The 26,705-nt window shown below is 38.8% G+C and overlaps 1 protein-coding gene and 1 long non-coding RNA gene across 5 annotated transcripts; both read right to left on the bottom strand.

Annotated features, from left to right (window-relative positions):
* Positions 1-786: 786 nt before the first annotated feature.
* LOC127531140 (uncharacterized) lies at positions 787-3,388 on the bottom strand. The gene is made up of 2 exons (XR_007938118.1): positions 3,302-3,388; positions 787-2,985 (listed from the first exon to the last, which is right to left on the bottom strand). It is a non-coding gene; the product is annotated as an uncharacterized LOC127531140 (long non-coding RNA).
* A 1,124-nt stretch (positions 3,389-4,512) lies between these two features.
* Positions 4,513-26,420, bottom strand: LOC110970139 (actin-binding LIM protein 1-like). Of its 4 annotated transcripts, XM_051939731.1 has the most exons (18): positions 26,311-26,420; positions 25,721-25,851; positions 21,965-22,108; positions 17,267-17,450; positions 17,061-17,170; positions 16,339-16,465; positions 16,102-16,195; positions 15,555-15,642; positions 12,133-12,191; positions 10,462-10,539; positions 9,496-9,666; positions 8,859-8,888; positions 7,511-7,634; positions 7,268-7,357; positions 5,796-5,846; positions 5,238-5,302; positions 5,020-5,059; positions 4,513-4,897 (listed from the first exon to the last, which is right to left on the bottom strand). In XM_051939731.1, coding segments are annotated over exons 2-18 (1,482 nt in total). In that variant the 5' UTR covers positions 25,722-25,851; positions 26,311-26,420; the 3' UTR covers positions 4,513-4,871. The 4 variants fall into 4 exon arrangements, with proteins under 4 accessions (XP_051795691.1, XP_051795690.1, XP_051795692.1 ...); XM_051939730.1 differs by lacking the exon at positions 25,721-25,851 and having other exon boundaries at positions 26,311-26,416; XM_051939732.1 differs by lacking the exons at positions 7,268-7,357; positions 25,721-25,851 and having other exon boundaries at positions 26,311-26,416.
* Between the last annotated feature and the right edge of the window lie 285 nt (positions 26,421-26,705).

Genomic DNA, 26,705 nt, shown 5'->3' with positions numbered 1-26,705 from the left:
CATTTCTTAAATCTAGTGCTCATTTAAAGTGTGGCCGGTGGTTTTATTTTGAACAGACAGTAATCTAAAAGAAGCACTTTGATTCCAGGCTCTAGAGCTCCATCTGTTGGACTAAAGTTTCCAATGGCTGCCTCCATCAGCTTGCACTGAAATGTCAGAACCACATCAAGTGAGAATTTACGAGTGACAAATAGCAGGTGACGTCGGGGAGTCATGTGCTTTTCTTCAAATGTGCAGCTGATTTTATGAGTGAAAATATGAGGTGTTGCTTTGTGTCGAGATGCAAAGAAAATGCCGTGAAGTTTTGCACCGTTCTGGTACAAAACCTTATCAAAACTGAACTCACTTACATTAAAAAAATGCTGATTATTACATTTATTTTTTAATGAGTTGTAGCTGATTCCATGCAGAAATTAGAAGATGATATTTGAAGTCATGTAGTGAGTGTGGAAGCAATGATGGAAGTGGTTATCTCTTGCTGTGCTCCTCCCCAGAGCTGTTTATTTTGAGTCTTCTAATCTTCACAGGAAGACTGGAAAGTCAGGTAGAGATAGAAAAAAAATTTCACTCTAAAGAAATGCAAACTGTACCGAGAGAGCAGAAACCACGCAGAGCAGAGGAAACCGGAGGGAGGATGTCTGTCATCAGCGGCAGGTTCTTTGAAGTGCACTTGAAAGCAAAATGTTGTTCAGATTCCAAGCTGATGCTCCAGACTGGGAGAAAATGAAGGTAGAGAAATGCGCTCTTCATTTATTCTGTCAATAATAATCCATGTATTTATTCAGCTTGTGAGAGGTGAAAGATTTTATTTAGGATTCTTTATGGTTGTGGGACAATAACAGCAATGTCAAGGTAGCACAAACAGTGAGGTTTATCACAGCGGAATCTGCAGGAAATACAACAAAAAATGAGTGTGAATTTCTTCAACATTACAATAAAGCACATTCCAGTGAAAATTCACGAACACAAAAATGCAATTCTTAAAATTGTTTTTTCTTTACACGCTCAAAGATGTTGTTTGTGTAACCAGGAGACAACAAAATAAGTAGCAGTTGAATAAAAATATAGGATTAAACCAGTCATCCATTATACTGAAAATCATTCAGTCCCTCAGTGAATCATTTAATAGCCTGTCTCAGAAACGTGTTGATGAAAGTTTAGGTGAACTTTGTGGACACAGTCATGACAGCATGCATCAAGTATTACTCAGAAAGGGGACGTACTAGTGATCCAACATCTTTGACTTTACTGTCAGTAATCTGTCAGTGGTTATTTATCGGAAAGCAAACAAATGAGCACACTGATGAAATTGTGCTTTTAGGTTTGTTTGTGTAGCGATGCAGTCATATAAACTGCAGTTTTGCGTAATCATTTCTAAACAGTGATCAATAATCATGTCATGAGTAGAGTGAAAGCGTACCAAAATTACATTTTTTTAGTTAAGCAAAGATTAACGTCCCACTCTGGTGGTGATTTAACCCCTAAAAACTCATCTCTGTTGCAAATTTATACATTTTTCCTTTGAAAATAGGTCCTTTGTGTATTAAAATGACTTAGAAACAACTCTCCTCTGCATGCTTGCTGCAGCTGGGGCACACCAGCTCACCTGCATCTCTGCCCAAACCCTATAAACTCTGGGCTGCAAAACGGCCACTCTTAATATTATCTGCTTTACATGTTTGACCAAACAGCTGATTCTGAAGAATAATGAATCATCATTCAGTTATATTGCTTCAGGCTGAGACTGGGGGTCTGACTTCCCATGATGCACTGAGTACCTCTGCTCTACTTTCCTGTCTGACTCAACATACAAATATATGCCATCATTGCATGTTACAAACTCTGTCTCCTCTCTTTTGTAGTGTGTTTTGTCCTCTCTGCAGGTGTCTGTCTTGCGATCTGGAGCTACATGTCTTTGATCTTCAGAGTGTTTATTGCTTTCTTATTTGTCCATCTGCTATCCTGTTCTCTCTCTCCTTTAGCCTTACCCCAACTGGTTGAGGCAAACGGCTGCCATTCGAGTCTGGCTCTCCCCATTGTTACAAAGTCCAAAAGAAACATTGGATTTGTTGAGTCTCTCCATATAAATTTCATAAGGTCTTCACCCTATGAAGTGAAGTGCCTTCAGATGACACATGTTGTAAATTGGCATCACATAAATTGAATTGAATTGATGCAGAAACTTGTCAGGATTGGTTCTTGGGGTTTGTTACGTAGAGAACACAGGGAGTACTTACTTTTGAGACTGCCATTGGTATGCTGTAGTTTTAAGATGGAAATGCTCAGCGGCTTATTTTGCTCCTGAAATGTCTCCCAGTTGGGTCCCAAATGGGCATTTTAACAAGGTAAAAAAAAATAAACTAGATTTTTACCAGAGGGGGCTATTTAAGCTAACAGAAGGGAAACACTGTCTTCATTGGTAAATACTATAAAAGTCAACACTACCTGTCGGCTTGAAACAAGATGCAAACTCTCAAAGAACACATTGCTGTTTGCCCTCTCTCCATACTTCTCACTAAGCTACTTAAATGTCAAACTACTTGTTACATTTACAATCACAGGACATAATTATATACAGATGACTTGTCCAATATGAACATAATTCTTGGGGATACAGAGCTGACAGGGAAACACAAAAACGTGCATATCTTACCAAAGCTTTGTTGAGTTCTTGTGTTCTATTTTCATGCAACAGTCTACAGAGACTAATGGGAAGTACAGTGTTGTGTCCCCGGAAAGGTATGACCTGTCCTGTTGTCAGGCAAAAGAGTTCTAATTTTTGTGCTAAATGCAAAGAAATAAAACATAGGATTAATCAGAACACATATACTGCATACGACAGAGGAGTTAAACTCGGCATTATGGCATCATTTAGAAGAGGTCTGCTTTCTTCTTCATGTCATTACGTTTCCAAAGAGGAAGTCTGTCAAATTCCTGAATCTCCATGCCAAAGAAATCGAAGAATGAATCGGGAGACAGGTGACGCTGTGGAGAAAAAAGCAGGAGGGAATAAACAATAATGTTACTACAGAAAACCTGCAGAGTTAATCTATTTGATTATTCTTAAATAAAACTTGTTAAAACTGTAAATTTAACTGAAAAAATGCCTCACATCTCGTTTTTGAGGAAAATGTGTCAGCATTTTACACAAGCTGGAGCACTTCTTTAAAAAATAAAATGGAAAATATTCCTTTTTGTTTTTGTGCTCTCTTTAGTACATGTGCAAGACATGGTCTTTATCCTTTCCATTATTGCTTTGTATGCATCAAAAATCTGAAAAGTGCTTTTTCTCAAACTATACCTCGAGTCTCGTTCTGTCAACATCCTTGGGAAGCTTCACTCGTCCTCTGTTAGTAACTGCGAGCATTTCATATGGGTAGACCTTGACCAAACAAAGAAGGCAGATTGAGAATACAATCTTTTGTAATGAGCCATTGAGATGAAAGAACATCATGTACTATGCAAGTATAATATACATGTATTGTAAAACTACTGCGCATAGTCAAAGTCTACAGTTCTATTCTCCTTTCTTCAAATTACTTTCACCCACAGTAGAATGGATGATGATGAAATTGTCAGCATTAATCTGTAGAATTACTTGCATGTGTCACTGTTGTCGCAACATTTTGAGTTACAGCTCGTATGTACAGATCATACTACATCTTTGTGATGAAAATGCTCCTCTTGTGCACAGTTTTGCGGAGAACTAAATGTAGCTAAGAAGTAGCCTAGCCGCGCTAGACCCAGGTCTCAAGACGCAAGGGTCTAGGAACTCTCGACAGGGAGGGAGGCGGGCTAAAAGGTTTTCTTTCAAATCACTCTGCAGCAATTGGGTAGGTATGCAACCAATCAGCGCAACGAATAGGCTGACGTAGTTCCTAGAGCACTGGAAATCAGAGGATGCGGGAGTTCGGTGAAGCCTTATTTATACAGTCAATGGGTGAAGCTCAAGTATATTACAGACATGTTAGAAATATTATTCAGAGTCGGTGCTAATGGAGCTCAATGACTGTTGTCGTTTTTGTTGTCGACCCTGGCAGAGAATTAAATTCGTTGCCGTGGGTTGTCTAGCGTGGCTAGGCTAGTTGTTTCCGGTTGTTTCTGTCAGAATCATCGCACCTCTGTCGTCACTTAGTTACGCCCGCCTTCTGACACTACACTTCATGGTGATTCGTCGGCCAGTTTTAGGAGCATCCAACCTCGAGCCTTATGGAGGGTAACTAGACCCACCCTGGCAGAGAATTAAATTCGTTGCCGTGGGTTGTCTAGTGTGGCTAGGCTAGTTGTTTCCGGTTGTTTCTGTCAGAATCATCGCACCTCTGTCGTCACTTAGTTACGCCCGCCTTCTGACACTACACTTCATGGTGATTCGTCGGCCAGTTTTAGGAGCATCCAACCTCGAGCCTTACCGAGGGTAACTAGACCCACCCTGGCAGAGAATTAATTCGTTGCCGTGGGTTGTCTAGTGCGGCTAGGCTAGCTAAGAAGGGCAATATACAAACAATACTTGCTTTTGGTTCCAGCAAATTAGGCATAGACACGCCTCTGTCCAGTCGTGTTAATAGATGCTGGCAGTCAAGGATGAGCTATGGGATGAAGCAAACACATGCAATGGGAAGATATCATGGCAGGATTAATCTCTTGCAGATTACTTGTGTCTTTCTGAGATTACAGAGATGATTACGCAACATGGTTGATATCTAAATCTATTCAGACACATCTAAATATGACTGGGAATTAAAGCTGGGTTTGCTGTGTGCTTCTTGAAACATGCAGATGCACAGTTTGGTCAGCTCAGTCATTTTGAAATGCAACAAACCAATTTCAAAAAGCAGGGATGATGAGGAGTTTGAATCTGCATAAAACTCCATTCAATTACTGTCACATACCTTGAAATCTGAAAGGTAAAGGAAAGGACAAAACACAAAGATGATTAATGTTGTAGGCATCATTCATTTAGTTAAAATAACAATAATTGCCAGTATCCATTTGAAAGAACAGAAGTGTCTGAATATTTACCTCTGAGTCTGTCGTCGTTGTGGGAGAAATCGGATTGTGGCTTAATGAGGAGAAAAACATGAAAAACAGTTCACACAATAACAACACCCCAAGCTGTTTAATGAACCACATATCGTTTCTTTAGTGTGTTTTTAGAGCTACGCAGTGAAAAATAAACCAATAAAAAGTGTTGTTATAGGAGATTGTTCAGACTTAGATATCAGTAATGTCGCACTTACCACATTAAGTTCATTGTGACCATATCTAGGGAAAGAGGATGTTGGAGATGTGGATGAATTTGAATCTAAGAGAGAGAGAAACAACAGACAGATCAGCTCATCGTGAGACGACTTATAGGTTGAATCAGATCTTTGACTGAAATAGATCGGAGTCAGAGTGCCATGAACACTGCCAAGTTCTTCTCTTAGCCTTTTACTGATTGTTTTTACCAGAGTGCTGTTCTATGTTTTCTATTTCTTCAATTTATATTTTGACATTATCCATAAAATATATATTTTATACATGTATGTTTTACCAAACGGTCAAGATTCCAATCAAAAACTGTTCACCAAATTGTCAACATCATTGTAATGTAGCTGTGGTTATGTTCTAGATGTTTAACATGAAGAAAAGTTTCATCGAGACTAACAAAGGAAATCAGTCATTTATGTTAAGACTGAGCTATGCAAAAATACAAATATATCCTTTAAAAGATCACAGCTCAGTTTTAAATTGAACATTTTTTATCATTCAGTGATCATTTATATAGATTTTAAAAGGTTAACTGAATACTCTACCTTGCTGTTTATAAATTGGAGGCTTCCTGTACATATTGAAACCTTCATCTGCTGAAAGAGAAGAGTGCAGGGTTAGCAGACAAGTAATATAAAAAATATTAAACAAAATGCTGTTGAGACCCAAATCACGCTCAAATAAATATTCCCAAGGTTCAACCTCAAGTCCCATTTTTGCTTGAACTCTGCGTGTAACATAAATAAATTGCATTTTAACATGGAAGCTGGAGTACAGCATCACAGATTTCTCACTTTTATGGCTCAGAGTATAATTTTCTCTGTAAAGGGCAAACAGCCTTGTCGCATTCAATGCAAAAAACATTTACATTTAGAAAAGAAGCAACTTCAAAAAGCATTTCTCAGACGGTGATGTCCTGCTCTGCCCAGCTGAGTTGGCTCACTGAGATCAGCTCATCCTTTTCTCCTACGGACTTAAAGATAGGTTATCTTTGCTTTTCCAGACTGGACTGTTACGGTTCACTTTAATCTGCAGGCGAGACATCCAAAGACACCAGATGATACAAAACTCTGCTGTCAGGCTGTAACACATTCGTACCAAGAGAAAAACTTTACACTAATCCTCGCTGCCCTTTACTGGCTACTTATAAGTCTCAGAATTGATTTGAAGTCACATTGTTTTCCTTTTTTTATCACTACTAATTGTGAATTTTTTGTCCTGATACAGCAAAAGTTCTGATTCATATTTATTTGCTTTTACCTGCTTTTATTATAAAGCACTTTGGAACTTTCTTTTTTAAAGATTCCATATAATTAAAGTGTGTTTTATCAATATCGTTAAATGCAGTTTAATTCCAAGTTGCTCTGAGATCTCAGACATGATATTAGCTCGCTAACACTCACCAGATTTCATGTTTCAAATGAACAGAATAACAATGACAAAAATAGCTACACATAAATCACTACAACCGTATGCATAAATTAAGCCTGTGCGGGTTGTTTGTGGTTTGTGGATGATCTTCAGTTCATATCAAAAACACATGCCAGAGATTACTGGTCATAGCTTGTCATATCTCATCCACACATGATAAAACAGGCTCTGAAGGAAGTCACGGCACAGCTATAAATAAACATAGGAATGTGTGAGGGAAGTTGGGAAGAGGCACAGAAATATTTATTTATCCAATCAATCACAGCGGTTTTCTGAATAATGAAATAAATCCAAAATGAGAAACAAAGCTGAGCTGATTTGGACTGTAAACTAGATTGGTTTGGCATCTGCAGGCTGTCTGAACTTTGACCACCAGATGTCTCACTGTTTTAAATATCAAATCTGAACCTTGAACCAGTTTATTGTTCGTAATTTGGATGTTGTAGACATTAATCTTTCACCATTACATTCAAACACAGTTCCTCGTAGCTTTGATGGTGTTCACTATCAAATATGTATTCTAATGAGGAGTACAAAGTGTGATATTTAGAGGGGAGAGGGGGGGAAGCAGAGCAGGGGGTCTTACCTTTAGTTTGAGAGAGAAAGTGGTGACATAAAGGAGAAGTGGGGCAGGTGTCTTTGGTGCCAGAGAGTAAAGAGGGAGAAAGCATCAACCCTTGTTATTCCAGTGGGAGAGGAAGGAGGAAGTGTGGAGGAGGTGAAGGAGGGAAGGTGGTAAAACAGAGACAACGTGAGCGGAGGATTTATCCAGCACCTTTACAAGGGTGTTTTTAAGATTGGGAACTAATTTCACGCGTGCTCTTCTCACCTGGTCGGTGGAAGTGTTGAGGCGATCTGGACAGAGTTGGAGTGTAGCTGTGACGGTTGTACATCGCATGAACTCCAAAACATCCGTGACTTCGGGATTTTGGTATTCTCATCTCCAAACTCTCCTTGAAAGAGGAGAGACAAAAATCGTGTAAAAATGCACATAGAGTACACACATAGGATTTGTACGCCCCCTGCCAAAAGTTTAAGGACACTGTCTCATTCAAATAAAGTAGAACCTGTCCTACAACTTTTGACAGGGGGTGTATTTCATCACATGGCAAGACTCTGATCATACATGTAAAGTTTCAGGCAGATTGGAGCATGTTCAGGGCATTTACACAGCATTTGAAATTTCATGACGAAGGATCAAAATTCCAGAGTTCGCCACGGACACGCTCTTTGACTTTGGAAAAATTTTTTAATAGCTTTGGATCATTAAGGCCTCCTGTATGTACTGGCCGAATTTGAGGTGAATTGGAGTTTCCCCCTAGGAGGAGTTCGCTCTAGAAAAAAATGAAAAATGGGCAAAATCTGACATTCAACGCAAAATAGCTCACTTCCTGTTGGGTTCGGAATGTGGCTGTCACTGACTTTTTTGTTCAGCCTGATGTGCTGCATATGTGTACCAAATTTGGTAGATACACCCCCTGTCAAAGGTTGTAGGACAGGTTCTACTTTATTTGAATGAGAAAGTGTCCTAAAACTTTTGACAGGGGGTGTATGCGGTTCTGGCAGTGGTGTACAGTAACTTAGTACATTTACTCATAGTGACAGTACAATTTGGGGTACTAATCACCCCAGTTAGTTTAGTATTTGTATTTTTCTGGCACTTAATACGTCTTTTAAACTTCAATTCTGTACTTTTTACGCCACTGGATTATTTGAATAATACAAAATAAAATCAACAAATACATTAGAATGTAATATTGCTGGGAAACCCCACAGTGATGCCTTATTATTAGATTGAGATCAAATGTGATTTGCTCCCAGAGGAAAACATATAAACTCACTAAGTCTTCAAGGGATGAACACATGAAATATAATCCAATAATGTCAAATAATATAATATATTTTTTTCTGACATGAGCCACGTTGCAGAATGATAACTTTTAGCTTAGGTACACACTGTGATGCGCATACTTCTGTACTTTAATGAAGCACAATTTTTTAAAATAAATTTTTATTATATTTGCACACTGTGGTAGTGTTACTTTTACTGAGGTAGATTTGAGTACTTCTTCTACTACTGGGTTCTGGTACATATTGCATGTATGAGTCTTATCTAATGAAACTATTAAAAGCTAATAATTATAACAACAACAATAACAACAATCATAATAGCGTACCTCTCTGGTTTCAGAAATGTTTCCAGGTGACTAAATCAGGCAGACAGAAGAAGAAAAATGAGCACATGAACTGAATCTTACATTCAGTATTAAAAAGAAAGCAACACAACATAATCTGACTTCAGGTGAAAACTTTGAACTCACCCGAACCAACATGCAAGACTTTACGTAAGAGGAAAATGTGATACTTTAATAATTTAGACAAATTCCTAAACCTGAAGTTTTCACATGAAGTCAGTCACATGAAAGGTAAGAAAGTTAGGCACTAATCACTAACAATAACACACTATATAGCAACTCACCACTTTTGATTTTTATCAGTTTACATCATCAAACATTCTCTGATTGTACTGTAGATCATCAGCCAAATTTAAAAGTTCCCTTTACATCTGATATGATTGTCTATGTTCAGAATGCTTCATTGACATAGAAATTCAAGCTCCAAAATACACTTAAAGACACATTCATCCATTATTTTTTTCACAATCAATGTCTTTGCATTTTGGGCCAAACACAGTTAAATATGAGAACAATCAAACAAAACTTCACTTGGTTTGACAGGTAATTCAAACCAAGGCAAAACACCAAAACAATGGCACAAAAACATGTCACCGGATAGAACTTGGAGCGTTGTTACCTCTGTAGGACTTTTCCTGTCCTGTCTGTTGCCTTTTTCGTCCAAAGTAGAGGAGTTGCCGTTCACAGACTTATAGGATATCATATCAGGATGCTCTATATCATATATAGCCTTGACTCTGGGAATTGCTGCTAAGTCTCTGTAATCAATGATCTCGTTATCTACTTTTGCCTGGGACCAAGAGAGGGAGGAAAGGGGAGGATGGGGGTGAGGAGAACAACAGAGGGAGGAGACAGCACAGGTTAGGTCAGGTGAAAGGTAGGAGGTTTCCTATTGTAGCACATCAGGGAGGAATTAAACTCTAATCCCACATTTAACATCACAACGCTCCGACTTTGGCACATGAAGTGAACAGATTTGCTGTAATATGAAAAGCTATCGTCTCTTTGTTACCATACAATATATTTCTCAGGCTTTAAAATATATGTAAATAAGGTAAATAGTTTTTGGCCCATAACCTGAGGCGTTTTGATGGGAGTAGAGTTCATTCCATCTCATAAACCAACAGGGTAATCATGGAAGATGAGAGGTTGGGTGGAGGAAACACTGAAAGCACCATTTTTGATTTTTTTTTCTTTATAATCAACCTAAATCTGAATGCATTCAAACTGATTGAGCAAATACAGTTCTCTTCAATATGTGGCAGATTAAATTGAGAAAATGTCAATAGGCTTTAGAATCTAACCACAATTGAAATTACATTTTATCTCACAAACAACATCAAACTACTTCCGATCAGTCAAGGTGAAGTTGAAAAAAATAAAGAATTTTAATTGAAGTGTAATATTCTGCTAGTGTTTCTAAAAGTTCTTCCTCATTTACTGTCAAAAAGAATCACGCTGCACGAGAGACACTTTGTCCGTGTGACTCCCCTGCATGAATAGAGGGATAAATGAAATGTAAATCGACCCCTGGCAAATTGTGCACCAGGGAAGATGCTGAGCACATGTTGGCACCAGAACTTACACAGATATTTCGACCAGGGCTCCCCGGGGTGCATGAGCCTGGTCTGGAGCTGGAGCTTTCAGACGATGATCTAGTGGGCTGAGAGATTAAGAAAAGACAGCAGCATTAGCTTGGCCAACACAGAAACAAATCGGATTGAAACGGCACTTTCTGCTTTGACTGCTTCTGAAGTATCTTCCAGCTCTCTTTACATGCACACACAGCTTTGGTGCAAGTATCTGCACCAGTTTCTGCAATGAAGTGTACAGCACAGATCTGGTACAAGCATGCATGCAATGTTTTGTATAGGAATCAACTAACCCTCTGAACCCCAAGCAGTTTCTGGTTGGTTTTTTTTCCACTCCTGTCACCTAAAGTCTTGCACCACTATGGAAACAAGACAACCATGGCTAGAAGTAGAGAGAACAGAAAGATGTCTTCACTGCAGTGTGATTCCATTATAGTGCCATAAATCATAAAAAGAGAAAACAAAATTTAAATTTCTTAGATTATCTGTTTTACAAAAAGTGAAAGAACCTGGAATCTATAAGTATAACATTTTCCCCAAGTGCCCATAAGCATTACCATTTTTTAGGGGAAAATGGTGGCTCTATATACTATAGATCTAGTATTAAATACTATGATACTAAGCATTTACATTTTTAATTAGTTTCTTGACTTGTCTCCTTCCTGTTCTGTGTGAACACAGCCTACAGTTCTGTCCAGCTCAGTTAAGACATCCGTGAATTTCTGTCATGTAACTGTTGGTGGCATCTAAGACAGTTATGGCTTCTCAGGTGCACCAATGAGCACAGCATTTTTAGTTTTTTACAGAATGTGGTGAGCACAATTAATTAATTTTTTGCATCTTTTTAAGTGAAACATCTAGAATAAAGTGATTTTCATGAAATATCCTGATTTTAAGCAAAGATTTGGTTCATTTTCCCAATGAAACCTCCCTATACAGATGAGTAGTTTAAGTGCTATTGAAAAGTTTTACATCATACGATTCTTCCTATTTTCTTTTACAGTTTCTTGCTCTGGGCTCCAGTGATTTTTGTACTTCAGAGGGTTTAAACAGTTTCTACCAATTTCAAATTAACACAGGCAAGCATGCAGAGCTGTCAACAAACCTCTGTTAATACTAACTTATCAATATAAAGCTTCTTATATTCACTCTTGGATGCAGAAATAAGAGAGCATCTTGTGCTATGAATCAAAAGCAGTTGCTGTTTGTTGCTAATGTGAATTAGCAAACAAGATGTGATTGGCCAGCCAGGTGAGCAAAGTGCCTGTTTTATTGCATGTGAAACAAGCAAGTGTGGTTAATCTCAAATTCTGAGATCACAGCCTGCTCACTCCACAAAGCCATCAGTGCAAACAGCAGACCTGCCCGCAATATTAACCTTCAGTTCATGTTTGGGGTAAAAGAAATCAAGACAGGGTGTTTTTGATCTGGGGACCTGGGAAGGAAGACAAGGTGTAAAGAAACACATCGAGCAGCTAAGTCTTTGTAATGTAGGGCAACAGCTTCATAGAAATGACATTCTGATCTTATTCAGAACAGCGATCACATTTTCATTATTAAGGACTTATTATGAGAAACTGTTCAAGTACTATGATGCCATGGCTCCATTAAATTACATGTCACATATAGAAATAAGGTTGAATATTAGGTTAGAGAGATCTCACCCTGTAACTGTCCTCAGTCCTGCTGCTGTCTCTGCAGTCTGGATGCCAGATTGTTGATCCTGTGAAACCAGCAACAATCAGTGACTGCAGCTGTAAAACTTTAAACTGCATTTTTCCACATCCTCACCATGTGTGATGTACTGTACACTCGGAGACGGTGGTGAAAGGATTTAGGCACTTCATTTTATATTTTGAAATGACTGAAGCACATGAATCTTTGTCACAGAAAACAAATCATGTATATTTCTATTATAGGTCTTCTGGAACAATGACACAATCTGCTGGGTTAAGAATAGACATACATCAACTTGAATAATCAGTGCTGGTGATGTAGAAAGTTGTGTTAATCTCATTTTCTTTGTGCCATGGCCTCTTAATTTCTCCTGGGCGATTATGATCGACTACAGCTGCTGACTCCACTAAGCCAATTTAAATGGGGCAGTTTTGATGCGTTCACTGAACTTTGCAACAAACACTACAATGGGGAAGTGCAAAGCGTTCAGCACAGATCTGAAAAAGCTAATCATTGACTTGAACAAGTCAGGAAAGTCACCTGGAGCCATTTCAAAGCAGCTGCAGATCACAAAACCAACTGTGTAAACAATTGATTCTAAGTATAAAGTGCATGATACAGTTCTATCACTTCCGCAGTCAGGAAGAAAACACAAACTATCACCTGTTCCTGAGAGACAGCTCGTCAAAAGTCAACAAAGAATAACCAAAAAGCAGGTCAAAGCAATGACTTAGAAGCTGCTGGGATACAGATGTCATTGTCATGTTCATCGGCTGAAAGGCTGTCATGCAATAAGGAAGCTCCTCTTCTGAAAGCAGCACCTTAAGACTCAGCTGAAGTTTGCTGCTGATCACATTGACAAACAAAAGGCCTTCTGGAGGAACATTCTGTGGTCTGATGAAACAAAAAATGTAGCTATTTGTAGCTATTTGCTATAATGCTGTTTGCTGCTTGTGGAACTTTGTGTTTTACACAAAGTTAATGGAATAATAAAGGAGGAGGATCAGCAGCCAGATGGTTGGGTCTTGAAAGCAGATGGGTGTTCCAACAAGGTAATGACCCCAAACACATATCAAAAGTAGTAAAGAAATAACTAAATCTGAGATTTTAGGAAGGTTTTAGATCAGCCTCCCTAAAGTCCTGACTTAAACTCCATCAAGAACCAGTAGATTATGATGAAGAAACAAGTCATAAAATCAACAACTTTGGTTGAACTGTACCAATTCTGTCAGGGGGAGTAGTCAGAGATACAACCAGAAATGTGAAAAAGCATGTGGATAGACCATGGAACTTTTCTTTAACCAAAAATTAGCATTGCTCTATGTACACTGCTCAAAAAAATTAAAGGAACACTTTTTAATCTAAGTATTGCATCAAATCGGTGAAACATGTGGGATACTGATCTGGTCAAGTAAGTAACTGAGGGCCTTTTTAGTCAGTTTCAGCTGCTTTGGTGTTCATAAAATTAGCAACAGATGCACTAGAGGGGTAACAATGAGACCACCCCCAAAACAGGAATGAGTTTACAGGTGAAGGCCACTGACATTTTTTTCCTTCCTAATGTTTTCTGACAGTTTTTCAATAGTTTTGCATTTGGCTAGGGTAAGTGTCACTTCTGGTAGCATGAGGCGATACCTGGACCCTACAGAGGTTCCACAGACAGTCCAACTCCTCCAGGCTGGTACATCAATGCGTGCCATTGCCAGAAGGTTTGCTGTGTCTCCCAGCACATTCTCAAACGCATAGAGGAGATTCCAGGAGACAGGTAGTTAGTCTGGGAGAGCTTGACAGGGCTGTTGAAGGTCCTCAACCGATCAGCGGGACAGGTATCTGCTCCTTTGTGCAAGGAGGAACAGGATGAGCACTGCAACAGCTCTACAAAATGAGCTCCAGCAGACCACTGGTGTGAATGTCTCTGATCAAACAATCAGAAAGAGATGTAATGAGAGTGGTCTGAGGGCCCAGCGTCCTCTAGTGCCCGCTGTGCTCGCTGACTGGCACCGTGGAGCTCGGCTGGCATTTGCCATAGAACACAGGAATTTGCAAGTCCACCACTGGAGCCCTGTGCTTTTCACAGATGAGAGCAAGTTCACCCTGAGCACATGTGACAGACATGAAAGGGTCTGGAGAAGCCGTGGAGAACGTTATGCTGCCTGTAACATTGTTCAGCATGACCGGTTTGGTGGTGGGTCAGTGATGGTGTGGGGAGGCATATCCATGGAGGGACGCACAGACCTCTACAGGCTGGACAATGGCATTCTGACTGCCATTAGGTAACAGTATGAAATCCTTTGACCCATTGTCAGACCCTACATTGGTGCAGTGGTCCTGGATTCCTTCTGGTGCACGACAATGCCCAGTCTTATGTGGTAAGAGAACTCATGCAGTTCCTGGAGGATGAAGGAACTGATACCATTAGCTGGCCCCCATGCTCACCTGACCTGAATCCAATAGAACACCTTTGGAACATTATGTTTTGTTCCATCCAACACCATCAGGTTGCTCCTCAGACTGTCCAGGAGCTCAGCGATGCCCTGGTCCAGTTCTGGGAGGAGATACCCCAGGACACCATCTGTCGTCTCATTCAGAGCTTGTCCCGGCATCGTCAGTCATGCATACAAGCACATGGAGGCCATACAAACTACTGAATACCATTTTGAGTTGCTGCCAAGGAATTTCAGCAAGATGGACCAGCCTGCCACATCAGTTTTTCACTTTGATTTTGGGGTGTCTTGAATTTAACCCTCCTGGGGGGTTGATAATTTTCATTCCCATCAAACAATGTGGCACTTTTCATTCCTAACACATTATCCAGTCCATATCAATGCTAATATCCAGTTTCCCCCCCCCCCATATTGAAATATGATGTATTTTCAAAGGGTTCCTTTAATTATTTTGAGCAGTGTATATATTTGACCTAGCAGATTTTATCATATTACCAGAAGACCTGTAAAAAATCTGAGCGAAGCCAAAATGCCTGATTGTTTTTGTGACAAAGATGTATGCATCCCATTGATTCAATCATAAAGAACTGAGAGTTGTTGGAAACACTGGAAACTCAAAGCTGCTAGAACATGCATGGTCTTTACAAGTATATGTAAAGTTTTGTTTAAAACTGTCCATATATGATAGAACTAAGACTACTGAGTCATTAATGTGTACACCACTTTAATGTTGCACCGTCCTCTAATATTAATTACTTTATATACTGCTAGGTAGCTTCATTTACAATAACAAAACATCATTTATTACACTTGAATGTGCAAAAGAACGTGCAACTAAAGCTTTTAAATGTAGTAGAGTACAAAGTACGTTATTTGCCTCTACAACTGGAAGTATCAAAATGAAGTACTTGAGTACATAGCTACATTCCACCACTGATCACAGAATGCCATACTCCCAAACTGACCTTGCAGATACATTTCTTCTCCTTCTGTGAACATTTTGTCGCATCTGCTGCATCTTGCACAGCCGGGGTGATAGTGTTTGTCTCCTGCCTAAAGCAAATGAAGAGGAAGCCAAAAGTTAGTTGAGCTGCATTTATACAAGAACTACACAAAAAAATACAGGTTCAAGAATCAGATCTGTTTAGCAACAGCTTGATTAAACGGACTTGTTTTGTTTGTACATTTACAGAACAGCATAAATCCCTATAAAGCAATCAAAAATCAAAGAGAAATCTACAGCTTCTATTAATTGTAATTACAGAGACGAACATCAGCGGGTTATTGAAAGCCACGCACATTTCATTTTCTGACGGAAATTTAATTTGTGAGTTAAAATAATGGCAGAAAATCAGAAACCAAGCCAAGATTTAATGCAGTGTTCCACAGTCAGAAAGTTAATACTTGTGATGTTTACAGTTCAGGAAAAGTTTGTGACAAAAATGTATTCAAATAGCAAAAGACAGAAAATTCAGGAGTATGAACTGTTCACTGAGAGTAAACCTTTCTTACCTCGAGAACTTTTCCTGTTATAAACTTGTGACATGCGTGACATTGGACCCCAAACTTAATCTGGTAGTCTCGCTCACAGTAGGGAACACCATCCCTGAGGGAAACACATTTAAAAGTCACATCTTTCCAACTCTGTTCTGGTTGTGATCTCATATTTTCGAGTTATTCCAACATCACCTATTAAGAAAAGTAACAGTATAATAGTACTAGGAGAGAGGATCATGAATTTGTCTTTACTTGCTGATATATTCTCCACTCAGCACTCTCCTGCAGGCTTTACACTTGAAGCAGCCGAGGTGCCACTGACCGCCCAGAGCTAACAGAGCCTGGCCGTTCTTGATGTCTCTACTGCAGCCGGTGCAATCTGAAAACACACACAAGTACATATAAAGAGTAACCAGACTTGTTCCTGCAGACTTTTTTATTTGGGACCTCTCTGTGCAGCGCTGCAGACAGATCCTCTTAATCGGGAGGCTTTGTGAGTCTGAATCCTTTATTGGTCCCTGCTGTATCTATGATCATTAAGTGGATGAGTTCAAGTTGAGGTAGAGAATTGAGTGTATCTCTTATTCCGAAGTGAGTCAGTGACCTGGCAGGATTTCCAGACAGTGACTGGATTTAAAAGGTAAAGTCAAATCACAGTGTTGTGAAAAAAAAGCTTTTGCCGCAGGTTCAAGAGGAATCAAGGACACCGTCTAGCCTGTTTGGACATGAAACAAATTTTTCAGACATTACAGGTAATCTCCTGGTTGATGGTTATGGACAGGAAGTCTGCTCATACATGATTCAGTTTGAATTGAACATGAATGACTCGGGCAGCTGGCACAGAAGCCACAGCTGGCCAATGTTCAGGACATAATCCACCATCTGATTAGGCCTGCAGGGGATCAGAGTCTTTGATCCGTTTGAGAGCTGCATTCATAAATATATTTGATAGGACTGTGATGGAATGTACTCACTATTGGAGCGGCGGATGTCTTTAGGAGAAGGTGACACGGGTTCGATACAGCGCTGACAGAGGCAGTCTTTTCCACTGAAGGTGACACAATCCCCAGCAGGAAAAGGATGTCTGAGAAACACAGAAGGACATAAAAGGCTACCACAAAATTCCTTGTTGCAAAACAGGATTGCAAAGCTAAAACCCCCAAAACATTTTTTTAGTTACTTGCAAATGGTGCACACAAAGCAGGCTGGGTGGTAAGTCTTTCCCAACACCGTGACCACTTCTCCCTCCACAAACTCCCCACAGTTGCTGCACAGTGTGCCGTGAAGCCTCTGGAAGTCCAGCGGGCAGAGATAGTCACCGTTCTTCATGAAGAAGCCGCTTTTACCCAAATCGCAGCCACACACTGCATAAAGATACAGAAAACATTAAGGCCACATGATAAAAGATGGGAGTATTTTCTATTAAGGTAAGAATAAGGTGATGGGATAAGGAGTTGCTTGTATAAACCCACAGATAATTAATACTAACGGTGACAGCATTGTTTGTATCTCTGATAAACTTACTGCACACTACCTGTCCAGTGCCAAAATGAAAAATGAAAATTTGGTAAATATATTTTTCCTAGCTTAATAAGATGATGATATGTATATATGAAGTGTTCTCAGCAAAACAAAAAAAAGATAATATTCCACCTGTCAGGGAAATTAGGGGAAAAACAACTTTATAAAAATACAGCAATTTTACATAATGAAAATATTTTTCTTGCCTCAATTTCACAAGAAATCATGTGTAGCTATGGGGAAGTTTGCAATATTTATATGTGTAAAAATAATGAAAAAAATCTGTTATATATAGAGACATATTTAAGGTATCTCACTTGAACTTAAAAGTTTTGTCTATTACCAAAAAGGGAAATATTTGCAAAATTATGCCAAATATACAGAAGTATATTAACAGTCCTTTGACAGAAAAGTTTATTTTTTTAAAAAATGGAAATTTTATAGTTTTCCAAAATTACAGATTTTTTAATTGCTATTTTACTTCAAACATGCAGAACTATGTTTGTAATTTTTTAAAAGATATATTAATTTTTTTTTTTAAAATCTATAAAATGAAAACTAAAAATTCAGTAAAACTATAGATTTTTTTAGAGTTTAGATATAGATACATAGATGTCAATTTATGCAGTTTTCACAAAGCAAACACATCTACTAAATGCTTCTATACTAACTTCTTTTTCACAAAACAAAAACTGACACTTTTGTTTTCCTCACATAGTAGCTTTTGAGTCAATATTAACCACACGTCATTCAAAAAAGGCTAGGTTCTGACTTAGTTATTTGCCTTTTATGTGCATTTGTTTGCTTCGTTGCCTTTTGTCTAAAATTTGATGTAGTGTGTCTCTGCTTTGTCAGCTTCTTTCTGCCTTCTGTCACAGTAGTAACTTAACAGCATCTACTTAATCCATCATAGGGTTGAGAGAAGTACTAATTGGGCTGTGTGACTGTATGAGTGTGCCAGGTTTGCCAAAGTGTTTACGTGTTAGTGTGCGTCTGAGTGTACGCATGCATCTGTTTGCATTGCGTTTGTGTCCTGATCAGCCGAGTGGCAGGTTGCTGAGAGGATGTAGTATTTTCTGTCAGCTTGTTCGGAGTCATTTGATACGACACAAACATACTCTGAGGCTGCCACGACAGAATGCACCGAGATGCCAAGGACAGATTTATGCTGCTCTATTTCTGTCCCACAGTGACTCACTCACAATGCAGACAAGTTTTACTACTTTTTACTACAACAAAGAACACACAATCATGTTTCTCTTTTCTCTAAGTGCAAAAATAGTTTAATTATATACTATTAAGTTACAAAGACAATTCTTATTAAATATAAAATAGAATAATATCCAATGATGATTATAAAGGCAGAAATTGAGCAGCTTACATTCCTATTTATTACTAATATTACCATTTCTAATAATCAAATTATAGTCCATTTCCACTGTTACAATATTCCAACCTCTTCTCTGAAAGTCTCTTTGTTTTCTCTGTGCTGTAAACATCATTACAATGTGATGAAAGGACATCAACATGAGAAGCTTGTCAGTGCTGATTAGTGGGAACAATAGCTTGCTGAAGGAAATATGTTTTCCCCGAATCACAGTAACTTTGTTGAATGACCTTCTGACAACCCAGGATGTTCTCTACAACAGCCCATTGTACTAGCAGACTGTTTTGTAATAACATTAATTTGATGGCATCCACAAGGTGACCAATAAGTTATGGAGTAATTGTGCTCAGTTTAAATTGAATGCTGAAAATTAGGTATTTAAATGCAACTTAAAGGTCATTTACGGTCCTGCCTGCATGTAGAATACATGTTTTAATTTCCATGTTGGCTGACAAGTTCAATATGTTCCAAATTAAGTCCCAGATTAATTAAGTAACAAAGACGCTTGAAAGCAAAAGTTCTTTTGTTCTGTGTTTACTTGTGCCACACTATGATCTTCCACTGATTTTAACTTGGCTTCAGGAAAATTAGGAACCTCATGTTGTCTCGCTGCCAGTTTAAACAAGGTCAGGCTGAAATGGTCATCTCTATTCCTGCCTTATTAGATCTAATCAGTCTAACTTTATTAACAGATCACATCTAATGGGCTTTAAAGACTGCTGAATTTCAACCTCTACTCAGAAAGACTACCCCTGTTCCAAATTTATTTAGTCAGCTATAGATCTATATCAACTCCATCCAAGAAATGTTGCAAATCAATAATGTGACCATTTCCACAGAGAGAATTTGTTTGAAGAATTTCAGTCAGGGTTAGGAGTACATCATGTCATGGAAACAGCTATGATGACCATGGACTTGTCTCTGTACTTGTCCTGCTGGATCTCCATGCTATGTTTGACACATCACACATTATATTTCAGATAGTAGAACATGTCGTTGGGATTAAATTAAAGTAAACCAGGCTGGTTTGACTCGATATTTATCATACAGACTCCAGTTTGTTCATCTTGATGACTATTTGTCCATGCATGTAGCCACTGATTATGGAGCTCTACAAGGTTCTATACTAGGACCACTACTTTTGAACTTATGTGTGCACTCTTTCAGCAAGCTTATTAAGAAATACAGTGAACCCTCGTTTATTGCGGGGGTTACGTTCCAAAAAGAACCCGCGATAGGCGAAATCCGTGAAGTAGTCAGCTTTATTTTTTACAGTTATTATACAATACTACACTTGGGGGAGCGCTGCAGCTGCAGCCAGGTGGACGCCGCGGCGGTACTCTTGCCTCAGAGAGCTGGCCGGCTGAATCAATTGGAGCAGTTGGGGGTGGAGAAGGCTCGCGCCGGCGCTCTTATCCTGGGGAGCGCGGCTGCGGTGGCCACAGACGGCTGGGGACTACGTCTACTGTCCGGTTGATGGCGGGGAAAAGAATAAGGCTGCTCCGTTGTCTCCGTCTTTCAGCGTGTCTCACTACATGGAGACCAAGGAGAGAAATGATCCAGCGTTCCACAGCAGGCAGCGCTGGCCTGTATGGCAGAGGAGATGAGGCGCGGAGACTGTTCACGTTGGTCAGTCCCTGAGCCAATCAGGATGCAGAACACAATGCACTAAAAAAATCCGTGAAACAGCGAAGCCGTGAAAGGTGAACCGCGTTATAGCGAGGGTTCACTGTACTGCAAAAATTCCCATTGCAACGCAGATGACCCTCAGTTATACTAAACTAGTCAAATGAGACAAATCAGTCCAACCTAAGCATGTCTTAAAGACATAAAGGCCCAAAATACCTGTAATTTTCTTCTTCTGAATTCCGACAAAGCTGAAGTTATTTGGCACTAAACTTCTCAGAACCACTATTGAACCTTCTAGTTACTCTGAATGGCATTGCCTTAATCTCTACCATGACTGTAAAGAATTTTTGAGTTACTTTCTACCAGTTTACGTCTTTTAATTCAACTATTAAAAAGTCGCTAGAACAGCCTTCTTTTATCTGCACAATATCGTCAAAATTAGGAACATCCTATGCCATGAAAAAATGGTCTATTGTTACTTCTAAGCTGGACAGTTGGAATTCCTTTTAACCAGGACTTCCTAATAACTCTCTGGAAAATCTCCAGTTAACATTGCTGCTCCTAGAGTTCTAACAGGAACCAGGAAGAGATCATATTTCTCTCATATTATCTTCTCTTTATTGGCTCCCTGTAAAATCCAGAATAGAATTTAAAATCCTTCTCCTCACATACAAAGATCTTAATGACCAAGCTATGTCATATCATAATGACCTCTTGCACCACATTATCCCTATGTTTCACCCCTGAGGCTGCAGGTTTACTTGTTCCTTTTAAGAAATCAGAATGGGAGGCAGAGCGCTTCAATCACCAGGCTCCTCTGCTTCCAGCTTGAGTTGACTGTCCACACATATCTACGCCACTAGCATGTCACTACCTTTGTGTCTTCTCTCTCCTGTAGTTTGTATTTTATCCTCTCTTTAAGTATCTCTGGCTCCAGAGCCATGCATTTCTGATCTGCCATCGGCCTCACAAACCAGTTTATTATTCTCTTACACGTCGTCTTACGTCTTTCTGCTATTCTATTTTCTCTCTGCTTAAGCCTCACCCCAATTGGTTGAGGCATATAACCGCGCTCCGTGAGCCTGGTTCTAACAAAAATTTCTTACAAGGCAAATCTTTGGATTTGTTGGATTTCTTTCTATCATATAATATTATAAAAGATTTCACACCACTATGCGAAGTACCCTGAGTACTAAGTTGCACATTTGTGCGATATAAATACAGTGCTATAATGCAAAGAGCGCTGCATTATTAGACCTCTGGTGACATTCATGTTCTAGAGCAGGTTTTTTTTTTTTTTGAAGAATTATCTGTTCTCATCAACATATTGATGGCACTCACCTTTGCACATGAAACACTTTATGTGGAAGTAGCCGCCCTGGACTCGCAGCACCTCCCCTTTGCATGATTTCCCACATCTGAAGCAGTGGATGACCTGCTTCCCCACTGGAGGACATGAGTGAGTGCCGTTCTGGGCATGTAGCACTGGAGGGATATAAGATATAATGAATCAGTTAAGCCTTTATCTATTATTATCTGTTTGCTGTCAGCATGTAATATCAAACATCAGTGCTGTAAAGCCTGTATAGCTGCTACCATCCCTTTTTGTCACTTTGGTCTTGGGACTAATAAAGAAGCAGGAACATTCTGTAATTGTTTACAGGTAACTTTTCCAGTCGTGTGTGCCTGCTATTTTAATCCTTATCTCTTGCAAGAAAACCAGCAAATGTGTTTTATTACATGCAAAAGTCAACATGCAAACATGATCGTGTCGACAATAATTATGACGGTAGAGGAGGAAAAGTTAAGGGTTCAACAGGGTTCATCCTCTGGAGACCATGAATCCTTTTACAAAAAAGTGTGGAATAAAGACACTAAATATTTCTTTTTAACAACTTATATGTCATGCTAAGACATGCTCAGCTAGTAGATGTACATCCAACATAAACTATAATTCCATGTTTTACAATATATGAACTTGGAAAAAGACAAAGCATTGTGTAAAGCAATCATCCCTCTCCTTCTATAAGGTAGGTTTATCCTCTTTCTGCCTGGACATCCCGTAATAACATTAATCCCTCGGAATTGTCCTTTCACTTGTTATGTAACTGAGCATAATGTACAGACACGCTCTGCTTTGGCAGGAGAACACACGTAAACACACATACATACACTTATAGGCTCTACTCTCAGTCAGTAGCACCTCACGAAACACAGACAGGAGCTCACAAACAAGCCATTATTCTCCTGCTGAGAGTTAAAAGGTTTAAAGTCACAACAGTATTACTTCTTTCTAAATGAGCAGTCCTGTTTGTGAGGCAAACTGCAGCACGAGGTTTAGGATTGAAAGAAAAACAAAATCCCACTCTCCTTCATTCTTTTTGTATCTCTTTCATGCTTTTATGGCAGCAGAAGCAATGGATGCCTGTACAATCTAATCACGGCCCACTTGAAAGGTCTTCAATGTGATTAGCAGAGGAGAGAGGGGAAAGAATGTGGCACACTGAGAACACGCTCTCTAAGCCAGAGTGTGCACGTCCAGCAAACACACACAGAAACCAACACATAATCTTTGTCTTTTCATATTTCATACGCTGTACAGTTCACCATTATACACACACATCTCCCTCAAAATCCAGAATTTACTACTAAATTCAGCCTTTTTGGAAATATGTCTCAGACAATATCCGCTGCACTAACATGGATGAGGTTTGTCTGTTTGTCTAAATTGGTTCTACCAAACTAAAAGATTTCAGCAGCTTTAAGGTGACAAGTTTTCTCGACTGATCTGACAACCCAGCTCAGCAAAAACTGAATCAGGCACTTTTGGTATGTGACCTTAAGACAGCCTCAAGACGGGAGAGATTTGTTACCATGGCAATAAGCATGTACAATGAGATTAAGAGACCATGCCTCAAAGGTTAACAGACAGTTCGCTGTGCCAACTGCACCATTTAAAAGTCACCGGTGAGGCGGGCATTATGCAGTTCTGACGCGAGTCTATTGACCGATAAACATGTAAACAACGACTTCTGCTTCTAGGACAATGGGATTTGTGCACCTAATTCTTACATTTAAATGTAAGACAATCTTGTGAACATGAGTGAGTTCACTTAACCTGTCAATACCGAGAAAGAAAATGTTTTGGTTGTAGGGATTAAGGACATTTAGAGGAATTTCAGATTATTTCTGCATTTAGGGAATGTAAAGTGAAAGAAAATAAGTGAAATTTTAGTGCTAGCGCATTAACAAATGTAAGCGCCAAACTTAGCAAAATCCTGGTGGTAATGTTCCCCATTAGCTTCACCATCGCCAACAATTGCGGTAAATTACTGATGCAGGATATTTGATTTTTGCTAATATGCAACATGAAGAAGTTTTCCAACTCATTTTGGGTGACTCAGTTTGTAGCTACCAATCTATGAACATATTTTTCCACGTAATTTCAGAGAATATCAAGTGTCTCCTGCAGTTTTATTAAAATGCTGTTATGCCTACTCTTATCATGATGGCGCTACATGGAGAAATAAAATGCAATGCTTTTTAAATGTACAAAATAAGAAAACTACTCCAGCTTACATGAAAAGCATGCTATATTTATTTTCATGCAGCATTTTCAAACAAAACAGTCAATTTTGAAACTGATGCCTGTCTTTATTTTCACTAGTCTGTTAATTTTTGGACCAATATCTCCTTTCAAAGCGATCTTGGGCGATCTTATGATACCAATATCAGTTTGGATCCCACCTGAAAACACTGAGAACGCATGGCCAAAAGTAATTCATGCAACCTGTTTGTCATGAGGAAATGTAAACTACTAGCATAGGACAGAAATGTTTTGCTTTTTTTTAAACTAACAGATAAGAAACAACAGGATATACTATCCTACGCTGCACTTAACTGTGTACACAACACAATCTACAGTAGTACAACATGTGACTGCTATTATCCCGTACGTACAGTAAACCCTTTGTGTGCTTTTAGTTCTTGTTTCAATGGAGGTTGAGAAGAATTTTAAAAGTCAGAGAGCCAGAATGTGAAGCTGATATGGTGTCAAGTATTAGCAAATGGTAGATTTAGAAAGACAGCAAGCGGAGAGAAACCTGAGACGGACAGCTAATCACACAGATCACTATCTTCAGCTATGAAAACCTGTATCTGTGTGTGTGTGTGTGTGCATGAGGAGTGACGGAATGTCTATTTTAAGTATTATTTTTTTTAATGTAGAAGTTTAAACATGCTTCATTCTATTTTTACATAAGTAACAACTACTGAAGTGTATGTTATGCTCATTATTCTGTCAATGAGGTCATATTGTTACTTTTTATTACAAAACAGAGTAAGTTTGAAGGCAATCAGTAGACGAAGAAGGGGGAAAGTTAAGAATAAACTTTGAGCAACATTCAGCTAAATACTGATGCTTGGTGTTAAAGTTGTTTTCTATACAAGACATGTTGCTGGAATTTTCATCTCTACAAGCTGCATATGATCATAGTATATATAGTAATAATTCTTACTAGCAATGACTTATTCTTCATGAAATATCTACCAGTTTTGTGGATCATTAGCAATATTTTTTAAGCAGAAAGCTTTAGTAACTCTTTTGGTAAAAAAAAAAAAAAGAAGAGTTCTTTTTTTGATTAAAAAGCTACATTTCTGTGTGCACAGTGCAGGAGGTCATTATGCACCCACATATTGAATGATTTAAATCATCTTATAGTCTCCTATTTTCAGATATCTGAAACAACACCCAAGCATTACAGAGTCTAGCAATACTTTAAAAAGTCTCTATTACTTTAAGATGAAAAATGAGGATAAAAGCTCTTCTTTTTGGCAGCAGAAGTTTCTTGAGCACATTATATCTCAGTTGAAGGACAACGAAGAGTATCTAAGCAACCACTAATTTACTGAAATCACTGATCCACTATGTGATGTTACTTATTACTAGTATGCATAGCTTCACCTTGACTGAAGATTCAACACTGCATCTTAGTCACAACAGAACATCTGTCTGCTCCCTGTTGCTACAAAATGGGATAATCAAGGCAAAACACGTGTTAATTCGGAAGTATTTCTGCAATCACATGCTGGTCTTACTCAACACGATGTTCTACGATTAGCTGTAGCAGCTGTTCTTGCACTTTTGCACTTTTCCCCACTTGGCAACTCCAGTTCTTTTTATCACCAAATGTAGTTTTTAGGGCTGGGAGGATCAGAACTAAACAAACCTACAAAAAGGAAAGAAAATAATAATGTCATTTTGTCTTCAGAGGATACATACCGAGGCTATTTTTCTGAAAAAAATAAAGAATAGGCTAACAAAGATTTATAATAGCAATAGAGAGTAACACAAATTCATTAAGGCCCAATTTACATGAGAACAGACATAAGTAATACCTGTTTTCCTGTTTAAAACATTAAAATTGCACCCCTACTGCAGCATTAAAGAATCAAAAGACACAAAAAGTCAATGATAATTTGCAATATACAAAGTGTTAAATAGTGCATTTAGCTTTTTTTTTTTTTTTTTTTTAAAAACTTGTCACCGCCATGGCTAAAAATGTAACTGCATATAAAGCTTCTGATTTCAAATGGTACAGTTAAGAGAAAGTGCTAAAAAAAAATCATGAAGACAAACAAGAGTGACACACTTTCTCATCCGCACACACGCTGTTGAAAACGTCTACCTTTGTCTTTCATGACAGTTGCTCTCTGCTGGTCTGTGGTTCTCAGCTCACTGCAGCGATCAGAGTGAGGAGGGGAACTAAGTGGACTGCTGGACCAAGAGGAAAGGGGCTGGTTCAAAATCACAGAGGGCAGGAGAGAGAGAGAAAGTGTGTGTGCATGTATGTGTGTTCTGAAAGGGGACAGTAGGAGTGTCACTGAAAGCCGTTGTGCTCATTCAGAATAAGAGGGAGAGAATCTGAGCCATAACGTGTCTATTTGTCTGAAATGTAACACTGCTTTATCATACAGTAGTTATGTGTAATTTTAAAATAATAGTTTTTACTTTTTTAGGGGAAAATTGCACAGGTTTTAAAAAATTCAGCACTTTACAAGCTAAACATAGGTTGTATATTTA

This window comes from Acanthochromis polyacanthus, chromosome 19 (genome assembly GCF_021347895.1).
Source record: "Acanthochromis polyacanthus isolate Apoly-LR-REF ecotype Palm Island chromosome 19, KAUST_Apoly_ChrSc, whole genome shotgun sequence".
NCBI lineage: Eukaryota > Metazoa > Chordata > Actinopteri > Pomacentridae > Acanthochromis > Acanthochromis polyacanthus.
The sequence above is the reverse complement of the archived record's forward strand: the minus strand, read 5'-3'. Positions and strand labels throughout refer to the sequence as shown.